The sequence below is a fragment of the Neofelis nebulosa genome, chromosome 15 (assembly GCF_028018385.1).
Source record: "Neofelis nebulosa isolate mNeoNeb1 chromosome 15, mNeoNeb1.pri, whole genome shotgun sequence".
NCBI lineage: Eukaryota > Metazoa > Chordata > Mammalia > Carnivora > Felidae > Neofelis > Neofelis nebulosa.
In genome coordinates, this window is record NC_080796.1 from 18,819,310 (window position 1) to 18,829,584 (window position 10,275).

The window sequence follows — 10,275 nt, forward strand, 5'->3', positions numbered from 1 at the left end:
TCTGTCCGTGGGAATAGAACACGGCTGGTTACGGGTTATGATAGGATTTGGTACCATTGGGAGATTAGGGAGAAGAACAAAATCTCCTGGATTATAGCCACAACTCTCTTGCAGTGATGTTTGTACCCTCTTATGAATGCACCAAAACTACCGGACCGTCCACTGAAAAAAGGGTGAATCTTATGGCAGGCGAATTTTATCCAAATAAAATTGAATTTTTAAGAAAGAACCTACACACAGCACTAAACATAAACACTAAAGTTTATTATCAAACTTTGCGCTGGCCACATCACATACAAAATAGGTATGGCATAAGCTTAAATAAATACATACTTTAAAAAACTGTAAAATATTTTGAATCATAATTTAAAATGCTTTTCAAAACCCGTTTTAAAAACCGTTTAAAACACGGACCATATTTACATTTCACACAGCTGTTTACATCACAGTATAAATATTTACAACATTCGAACAATTTCAGAGAAAATAATAATTCATTCTCTAGGTAGTCTGCTTGCAGTAGATGTTTATTTCTCTCTCCCTTATTTTCCAGAGTTCTTTTGCCCCTTAAAATTCTCTACCGTTCTGACACTTAGCATACCTCCCTGGTTACTTATGGCTTGGCCTTTACCAACACGCAGCCCGCATTTGTCAGAAACTTTGATTGTCAACACATGCTAAGTTAATGTACGTGTGGGAGAGTTTTGATTCTCACGTAACTTGCAAGACGGAGCGAGAAGCTTGGGCAATGGACTGGCCAAGAATTTCTCACTGCCAACGATCAGTGGGGATCCCTGAGGAATTTTAAACTCCCTGATAAATAAATACATATGCTCATTCATACTGACTTTCCTCTCTTCACGAACACTCTAACAAACAGAATAACACAATTAGGGAATAAATATTAAAAGTCTCCACTTTTCAAAAAACCCACCAGACAAATCTTTTACAAGGTGCGTCCCTATCATGGATTTAACATCTAATGTGACATATGAGAATTATATGTGGACACGTCACCCCTGACAAACGTCTTTGGAGAAATGCTAAAGCACATCTGTGTGACTACACGTTTTTGTCAACAGAGACATTCAAAGAGTTGTACCTTCGTCTGTCTGCATTTCTGCTTTTAGCAAATCAGAACATTTGGCCCCGTGGAAGCTTTTCATCACGGAAAACCACCTACCTCTGGAAAAAGAGCTGACAGTGTATAAGCGCGTGCCATTCAGATTCTACTGTGCTGATACTAATGTTTTGAAAAGCAACGGGAACAAAAAATTTAGAACTTCACCCTGGTTAACATTATAAACAGTATTTGCCCTTTTTTGAAATAAAGTTACTACAGATGGGACATTAGAAACTGTGACTGAACAAAGATCTAGGATAAGTCACTTCTACCCTATTGCAGTCCTAATGTGTACATAGTTTAGAGTCTCTAAAACACATACACTGAATTAAGAATTAGGGAAGATTGTCCTGTCGTCAATGCAAATAAAGAGAGCACAATCCCTCACGGCACTTTAAAAAGCAGTGAATCCCACAGGGAGAAAAGTGATTAAGACTGTCCTTTAGTCATCCTCGCACAGAGCATTAAGTAGGATTTCCCCATGCACTCGCCTGGGGGCATTACAAAATTGTCATTTTTTTTTTTTTCACGTTGGTGATAGAATATCTTTGGCCAAGCGGTTTCCCCTAAACTCTTGACAATATTTCAGCCCCATGACAGCAACCATGTAATCGGCAGAGACACCGTGAGGGGCAAAAGAAAGAAGCAAGGCCACAAAACCCTGTGGTTCTCCACTGAGATCTCACAGTGAGCGGGGCGGAGAGATAGAACAGGAATTCTTGAGATCGTGGAGCCTGGGTCCCTTCACATTTGCCTGGAAGAGAATATGCTTTCCCTCCATCGGCCAGTACTTTCCAGACACAGAGAACAGCAAAGAGAAGGCTGACTCGCTGATGGCAGACTGGCCTTGCTCACTGGAGTTTGGACGGGTGAAGTCCTCGTGGGTGCCTCGCTCCCAGCTTAAAGGCAGCAGGTGTGGGAGGTGAGGAGGGCCAGAGACCAGAGGAGTGCTCTCTGTCCTTGCCATCTTCAGGGTATGGCTCTAGTTCCCTGGAGGAAACTGTGTTCCTGCGAACAGAGGGAGCATGCAATCAGGACGCTTAATATTCTGTATTCGTAGCAACAACAAAATTCACCGTCTACCACGGACCACCGTGTTCCCTATCACGGGGGAGTCCACCTATGAACCTCAAAGCCCTATTCAGTTAGGGCAGCGAAACTATTCTATATGATACTCTAATGGCGGATAGAAGTCATTACACACTTGTCAAAACCTGTAAAATATACAAAGCCAAGAGAGAACACTGATATAAAGGGTGAACTTTAGCTAATAATAACGTATCAATATTGGCCCATCATTTGTAACAAAATGCCACACTAATACAGGATGTTGATAACAAGGGAAATTGGAGGGTGAGGGAGTATGTTGGGAGTCCAGTTTCTGCTCGTTTTTTTTGTGAACCTAAAACTGCCTTAAAAAATAAAGACTATTAATTAACAAAATCTATTCGGGGCGGGGGGGGGGGTGAGGGGGACTTGACCCTTCACAATTCTCACAAAGCAGAGCACAGATTCTAGAACCAGACTGCCTAGGTTTGAATTCTGGCTGTCACTCACTAGCTTTGAGATTTTAGGCAAGTTATTTAACTTGTCTGTCTCTCGTGTTCTACATCTGTATAACAGGAAATACAGCAACAAGTCTCTATCTCCTAGAATTCCCAACTCAGAACAGTTTCTGGAAGATACCAAGTGCCACATAAAGGTTAGCTATCGTCATTTTTATTAATAACGTTCACAAGTGAAGTGACTCAATAAAGCCCAGATCCTTGTTCCTGTCCTTCTACAAAGAAATGAAACAGTTTTCCATCCAACACCGTGAAGGTGGTGATTTTCCCCCCAGAAACTGGCAGATTTGGAGGATATGCTCTCTCAAAATCATATATGGTTTTCAAGTCTTACCTGATTCCTTTGGACTTAAAGGGACTCAGAAGGCATCTGGTAGGATCCATCTGATTGGAGGCTTTGGCAGCTGCTGTGGAGTGCGTAAAAACACTAAGTAAAGCACCGTTTTCCGACATGAACGGGGAAAAATGTGTAGAATGTTCAAAGGCATGCTTTGGACAAGAATGCAACTTACCTGGCAGGAACAAATTTCTTTGCTGCAAGAAAAAGAAAACCATTAAGTTGGACTAAAAGACTCTCAGGGCCGTATTAAATTCAGAAACAATATGACTCTATCCTCCAGGGACTGCAAACCCAATGCCTTCAGGGCCCCTGTAACAATCAGAGTGCAAACACAGCTTGGGGGCAGCGGGCGTGAAATGCACACTCATTCTAGGGGCCCAGCAGCTTTCTAATGCTGGCCAATAGCTACCCGCTCAGCTTGCCAAGTTCATCCGCCCGTTTTTCATGAGAAGTCCCAAATCTAGATTTTACGTGAAAGTTCCTATTTTATAAATGTCAGAACTTAATTTTAAAAAATGTCAAATATTCTGTAGAGCCAAACTGTGAGTGTGGCTACACACGTTGGCGTATTCCCTAGGAGATTTCCCACATTGAAGCCTGTATTCCAAATAAATGTTTTGGAGCCGTTTTAGCCACTTCCTGGGAGCACCCATCATGGCAGGCTCACTGCACCCACTCCGAGGGGAACCACAGAATTCCATGTGAATGGCACCCCCCGGAGTTGTCTGCTGTGAACACAACTAACATGTTTATTTCCTAAAACCCCTCCCCACTTCAAGCTGTACCGTAAACTCTTTCCCTGGGACCACTGCTCAATTACACTGCAGTTTATTAGTGTTTTGTAACTAGGGTCTAATTACTGCCGAGATGTGCAAGAGAGGGGACACCGGCATGGCTCGATCGGTTAAATGTCTGACTCTTGATTTCAGCTCGGGTCATGACCTCACAGTTTGCGAGTTCGAGCCCTACATCAGGCTCCATGCTCGGGATTCTCTCTCCCTCTCCCCTCTCTCTCTGCCCCCCTCCCCTGCTTGTGCTCTCTTTCTCTCAAAATAAATAAATAAACATTAAAGAAAATTTTAGAAACGTGCAAGAGAGAACATGACTCACCAATGAGGAAAAAAAAAATACATTTTTCAAAAAAACATTTTTGGAGTACGTTCCCAAGCTCCCTTACCTCTCTTCCGCAGGCGTTTCAGAAGCCAGAGGACAAATGATGCTACCGTCATGAGGGAGGTCCCAGCGGCGGTGAGTCCAACAGCCAAGGGAATGCTGGACTCAGTGGGAGCTAGGGAGACAGAGGAGGGAAGAACTTTCACGAGAAGGAACTGAACGTAAAGTCTTTCTGTGCCCTTTTCTTGGCACCTGGATAAGCCGTCTACTTCAATGCACGAGGGAGAGACAGGGCACTACAGGCCTCTGAGATCGACCCAAGCCACCTGCGCGGGCCTGTCTGCGGCCACGGCCAGGAGCGCCCTCACCTGCCAGGCTTGAAGAACAGAACCCACTGCGCCTGGGTCCCTACTGCGCACGCGCTCTCTTCTCCCTCCCTTGCTCTCCTTTCCCCCCTACTTTTACCTCTGGCTCCCCTTCTCGCCCTCGTCGCAGTTCTACCTATTCCGCCCACGTGTCACCTCCTCGGTTCTCCCTCTATGCCCATAAAATGAAATGGTCACCAGCTTTTTCACCTTGGCAACCCCCCTGGCCTGAACATAATGAATGGTTCCTTGCTTTCCCCTTCTTCCGTCTAGTCCCCCCAGGCAACCCCCACCAATCAATGCTTCACCTTCGCAGGTAGGCGGCGTCCCGGACCAGTGTCCCGTGGCATCGCACGTCAGAGCTGCGGAGCCGTTGAGGGTCCACCCCTCAGGACACGCAAACGCACACACAGCGCCAAACGCGGGCTCCCCGTCACAGCTCACGTTCATTTTTCCCGACGCTGCCAGTCCCGAACATCGTACGGCTGCAAACGACAGGCACACGCACGGCGGTTAATAAAGATCTACTGGAAAACGTCTAACCCTGATTGAAAAGCCATCAGCAGGCGTAACTTAGACGCACTACTTAGTTTTCAGCTGGTAGCAAGTTAGGATCAAGGCCCGTGGGGCAATCGAGGTTCAGATACATGTGAAGTTTTTGACCTAGGCTCCTTAAGGTCTAAATTCAGTCCTACCTTGGCAGGAGGGGACTTCCTGCGTCCACTGGCCCTGAGATGTGCACTCGACTTGAGCTGACCCACGCAATTTGAAGCCTTCTTCACAGCTGAAGGCGCAGGAGGACTTGTAGGTGAACTCTCCAGCGGGGGAATGGGTACATGTCACAGAGCCACGCTGGGGCTGCCGGACGGCATTGCACTTCACAGCTGGAACACACGAGCGAGCACATTATTAGAAAGTTGTATCGGGCAGCGGAAGGTTTCGCACGTAGTCACGTCTCCAGCCCTCCCATGGTTTTTGTGTTAAAATAAAGACAAAAACTGTACCTTCACACGTGGGCTCCTCACTGTCCCATTTGCCTGTAGGGCCACACTGGAGCTTTTTGGATCCCTTCAAGACAAATCCCTGTTCGCAGAAGAACTCACAGCTGGACCCCTTTTGGAAACTTCCAGAAGCAGCAGGAAGACAACTCACGTAGCCTCTCTCTGGGCGGGACAAGGCTTTGCACTGAAAAGCTGAGACACCAAAATCATGGTCAGAAAACATTGCGGAGGAACTGGAGGGCCCTTGGCGTTTGATGAATGAACCCGGTTCATCATAGACGAAGCAACACTCAGAGGTCTCAAGGCTCTTCATGACTCCCTGGACAACTGGGAAGATGCCTGTGTTTTCTCTGAACACCAGTCCCTTCACGGACAATGGCATTCAGTAAAGGGAGGCCTTTCACGGAACCAGTGGTTCCTGACCACTGCTCTGACACTCGAAGGAGTTACCGTCAGGACGAAAAGGTTATGTAATCAGAAAGCAACTGATGGGTCCTGGATGCTTACAGATGATGCCAAAATGCAAAGAAGGTAAGAAGGTAGCGCATGAAATGTGTCTGCTTTGCAGCTTGATTCGGGTCTCGTGGCTTCGTGCCACTGGAAGTCATTCTGTGCTGTATCTGGCTACAAGAATACCAGTACCCGACAGCGAAAACTGCTTGCTTTCCACATTGTTGCTCTTGCTTTAAAGTGAATTAAGTTTTAGTGCTTATCCGGGTATTAAGTGCGTCTCTACGTATGACGCTGTCCTTGACACATTCTCATCCCTGCCAGTTATGGGCAATTTCAAGTACAGGTTGAGAAAAAGAATGTTTATGGTCAATCTTGATGTGGAGCGACTCTACCTTTACACGTTGGCTTCTCGTCGTCCCATTTCCCGGATGAGGTACACTGGAGGCGCTGGGATCCCATTAGTTCAAATCCTTCTTCACACGCGAAGGCACAAGTCGTGTTCCATGGGAAGTTTCCAGAGCTTTGGGAACAGTCCATGACTCCGTTGGCAGGATTTGTCAGAGCGTCGCACTCGACCACTGGGGATTTGAAAGAGCACCATGAAATTTACGGATATGTTCGCTGCCTATTGAATTGGAGTTTATAACAGGGCGAGGAAGCAGCCTTCAAACGGCAGATCCCAAAGTCCTAAGATAAGTCTTGGGGACACGCGCGCACACAGTAAAACTTTGATGCTTTTTTATTAATACTTTCATCTTCTCTGATTGATTTATACTCTGACTATGCTGAGTGGTTTCTGGTCTACTTTACGATGTCCCTGATCTATGTTATGTAAGGCGAAAACGAAGAAAAAATCCCAGATTCCAGATCATGATTTATGTCCTGTTATGTCCTGACATACACAGGACATTCATTTATGTCAGCCCAGCGGGACCTGGAAGCCAAAAGCTTCCGTCTCTGGCCTAGAAAGATAAGACTGAGAGAGAGGGGCGCCTGGGTGGCTTAGGCAAGCCTCCGGCTCTTGATTTCAGCTCAGGTCATGATCCGGGGGCCTGAGATTGAGCCCTCCATTGGACTCTGTGCTGGGCACGGAGACTCCTTGAGATTCTCTCCCTCCCTCTCTCTCTCTGTCTCTCTTAAAAGATTAAAAAGACTGAAGAGAAAAATAGATATGGGGGCTGCTTGACTACCATGGTCTTAAATCCACCTCCACTGCATGAGAGAGATTAAGCAGGAGAAGATAAGTCATTACGATTTCTCAAGTGGGTTCTGCTGTTATGGGTACTCGCTTACAAGTCACCAGAGCCGGAGAAGCATCCACTGCAAACATGGGATATAAACCTCTCTCAAACCAAGCAGGCACCCTATTGGCCATACATATTGGCTGAGGGAAGTCCTACTAAAAACAACCGAAAGAACTTTCCGTGGAGTCTTGGAAACGTTGTGACGTTGGATCCAAAACAAAACGAAACAAAACAAGGCAGTGAAGGGTGAGTTTGAGAATGTTCTGGGCATTCGGAGAGAGATTTACCATTGCAGGCAGGAGCGGGGGCGCTCCATTCTCCCGTGGACGTGCACCGCGTGGCCTCTGTGCTGCTTGGGAGGTAGCCCTTTTCGCAGCTGACAGAGCAAAAAGAATTGTAGCTGAAGGTCCCCAGAGGGTGGGTGCAAACCAGGCTTCCGTGCTCGGGGGCTTCCCGCGCTTGACAGGTCACCGCTGAAAGGAGAAACCACATCAGTGTTGCTCTCTGTCATCTTGCATGAAGTGAGAAAACCCTGGAAGGTATAACTACTGTTTGTGCTTCCTATGTGCCAGGCACTATGCATTCATTCCGATCAGCCTCACCATTGAAGCTGATACCATTATTGACCTGATACCAGGTCCTTTTTGCAATGACACAGCTGGGACTCGGGGGGTTTTAACTACCTGGTCCAGGTGCCCTAAGTCAGAGTGGTAAATCTGGGCTTTGAAGCTGGTTGGGGGTGGGGTCTGACTTTGACTTCACGACCTCGGCTCTTGACCGCCACAGGGCACCACGTGGCCCAGGGAAGGGAAGACAGGCAGACCCGACGCCAGAGCCAGCTGGGACGCGGGATGGCGCTACCAACTCAAGTGAAGGCAAAGGCGACGCGACGCTTACCTTGCTCGCACCTGAGTCCCTTGAAGCCGGGGTAGCACTCGCACGTGTAGTTGTTGACGGTCTCCACACACTCGCCGTGGCCACTGCAGGATGTAGGGGTACAGGCAGCTGCAGGAAACACAATCCGTGGGGAGGAAGATCATTACTGTGCTTAGAATGCTTTCCTTCGCATCATGAGTGTGCCACAGAGACCATTGGCGACGTCGCCAGGGACGCGGACTGCCAGAGATCTTAACTGAAGTGCTTCACCCAATGCCAAAGCCGAGCTTTAAGCTCAACGAGGTTGGACCTTGATTGCTAATGTCAAAGAAGTAATCTCCCAAACGATGTTTTAAAGCCCTGTAGTTTAGAACGTAAAATTACCATAGCGGAGACCAATTCTTGCACACTGTCCGCACCTTGTCGAGACGCCCCCCCACCCTGAAACTGCCTCCCAGGGCTGCCCTGAGCCCCGTACCTGTGTAGCACAAGGCAAGCTTCTTTTTGCTACATCTCTCATCATTCCACTTGCCCGCGTCCTTGTCTCTCTTGATGTAGATCTCCACACAGTCCTCATTGCTTTGCTTATTGTTCGGTTCACCGGGAGCCCAGTTCTTGGCTTCTTCGGTCAGAGGCTTCTGGGTCCCTATCCAGGTCCACGTATCGTTGACCTTTCTGATTCCGATCCAGTAGTAAGTTGGCGAGTAGCTCAAGATGGAGTTCAGGTGCTTAATCTCTTCCTGGTTTTGAATCGCGACCAGATGTGTGTACCGTTGCTGGCAATACGCACTAGCTTCGTCGAAGGTCATGATTTCTGTGGAGGCGTTGTAAGACCAGGCTCTGCTCCCTTTAAGCAGGAGAAGCACTAAAGAGGAAAGCGTGAAAGGCATGGAACGTTTAGTCCTGCTGTGGTCTGACTCTTTTAACTGGGCTTTGCACTCTTATTTTCATCATGCGGTAGCCTTGGGGATGACTCAAGTTTTTTTCCTCTTTTCCAAAGTAAGAAAGGGGAGAGATGGAGAAACTGCCATTCACTGCGCATATCTTTGGGGACTGAGCCCCCCGCTTGATGCTCTCCCTGCACTTGCCCACCACCATCCACCAGTATATCCACTACAGTAGAATAATAATCAGAATAACTGAGCTTTCCTGAGTACTGAATATGCACCACCAAGCACTGTCCGAGGTCCTCTCCATGCTGCTGGAGCCTCACAATGCCTCTGGGAAGCAGGCCATTTATGATCAGCACTTGACACATTGGGAGACACTAAGGGGTAAAGTAAACTGCCCTTAGCCCGGGGCAGAACACCCTGGGCGGAGAGACTGGGATGCTGCAAAACACCCTACAATGCACAGCCCCCCCCCCCCCACCACAGGGAGAAATTGTCCTGTCCAAACTGCCAATAATGTCAAGGATGAGAAACCTTGGTCTAACGAATGACATTGACTTACCAAGAGTGAGAGCAGGGAGAAGTCGTGAAGCAGTCATGACTTCCAGGGTTCTTGTCATCAAAAGATGAGTCTGGAAATGCCTTGCTGGGGGAAAAAGTACAACATTCATTACAGAAAGAAATTTTAGGTAGCCAGTCACTGAGCTCATTCTACAATGATGTTTTCAGCAGCAGCAGCAGCAGCAGCAGGAGATTTTAGGCAAAAGATAACAGCGCTCCCATCTTTGTTTCAAAGATCATGGGAATGAATGCCTACACAAGTTAAGATTTTCATCGTTTAGGTGCAAGAGAAAAGCCAGATTTTAACGAAGTCTGAATACAACAAGAACCTGCCCAGGCCGTTTACCCAAAGGCTCTCTGCCTATCTGTTCATATGGATAATCTTGTTTCGTGGTCTTACGCTGCACTTACTGTTTTGTGAGGCGGTGGCGTCCGCGTCGGACTCCTCGTGTCGCTGGCTGCTTCTGTCTTGTGCCACTTGGCAGTTCTGGGTGAAGTCAGCCAAGAACAGCAGAGCACTGCTCCTGCGGCAGCCCCTTTATAGGGGCGCTGGCTTCCTGTGAGTAATAGGAGGATGTATCCAAACCCAGGAGACAGGAATTCCCCAGTAGCATCCAAAAAGTTTCCCGGGAATGTCCATAACGCCAAAAAATTACAGTGATGTCAGAAACCCTGGGCCGCCAAGCTAATTCGCCTCTGTTCATACCATTTTTAAAACATTTTTTTAACGTGTATTTATTTTTG

General features: G+C 47.4%; 1 protein-coding gene across 1 annotated transcript; it reads right to left on the reverse strand.

Moving 5' to 3' along the window:
* Positions 1-266: 266 nt before the first annotated feature.
* SELE (selectin E) lies at positions 267-10,053 on the reverse strand. Its single transcript, XM_058700940.1, has 13 exons — positions 9,943-10,053; positions 9,533-9,616; positions 8,559-8,945; positions 8,102-8,209; positions 7,492-7,677; positions 6,353-6,538; positions 5,511-5,699; positions 5,202-5,390; positions 4,815-4,991; positions 4,206-4,316; positions 3,201-3,222; positions 3,023-3,095; positions 267-2,131 (listed from the first exon to the last, which is right to left on the reverse strand). The coding sequence occupies exons 2-12, from the start codon at positions 9,588-9,590 to the stop codon at positions 3,038-3,040; spliced, it is 1,671 nt and encodes a 556-aa protein (XP_058556923.1). The 5' UTR covers positions 9,591-9,616; positions 9,943-10,053; the 3' UTR covers positions 267-2,131; positions 3,023-3,037.
* Between the last annotated feature and the right edge of the window lie 222 nt (positions 10,054-10,275).

Bases quoted from the DNA above. Each gene is read 5' to 3' on its own strand.
- SELE (XM_058700940.1), bottom strand. From the start codon at position 9,590: ATGACAAGAACCCTGGAAGTCATGACTGCTTCACGACTTCTCCCTGCT. The intron at 8,946-9,532 runs GTAAGTCAATGT...TTTCCTCTTTAG, and splicing joins TCTCCCTGCTCTCACTCTTG to TGCTTCTCCTGCTTAAAGGG. The intron at 5,391-5,510 runs GTACAGTTTTTG...CGTGTGTTCCAG, and splicing joins TGAGGAGCCCACGTGTGAAG to CTGTGAAGTGCAATGCCGTC.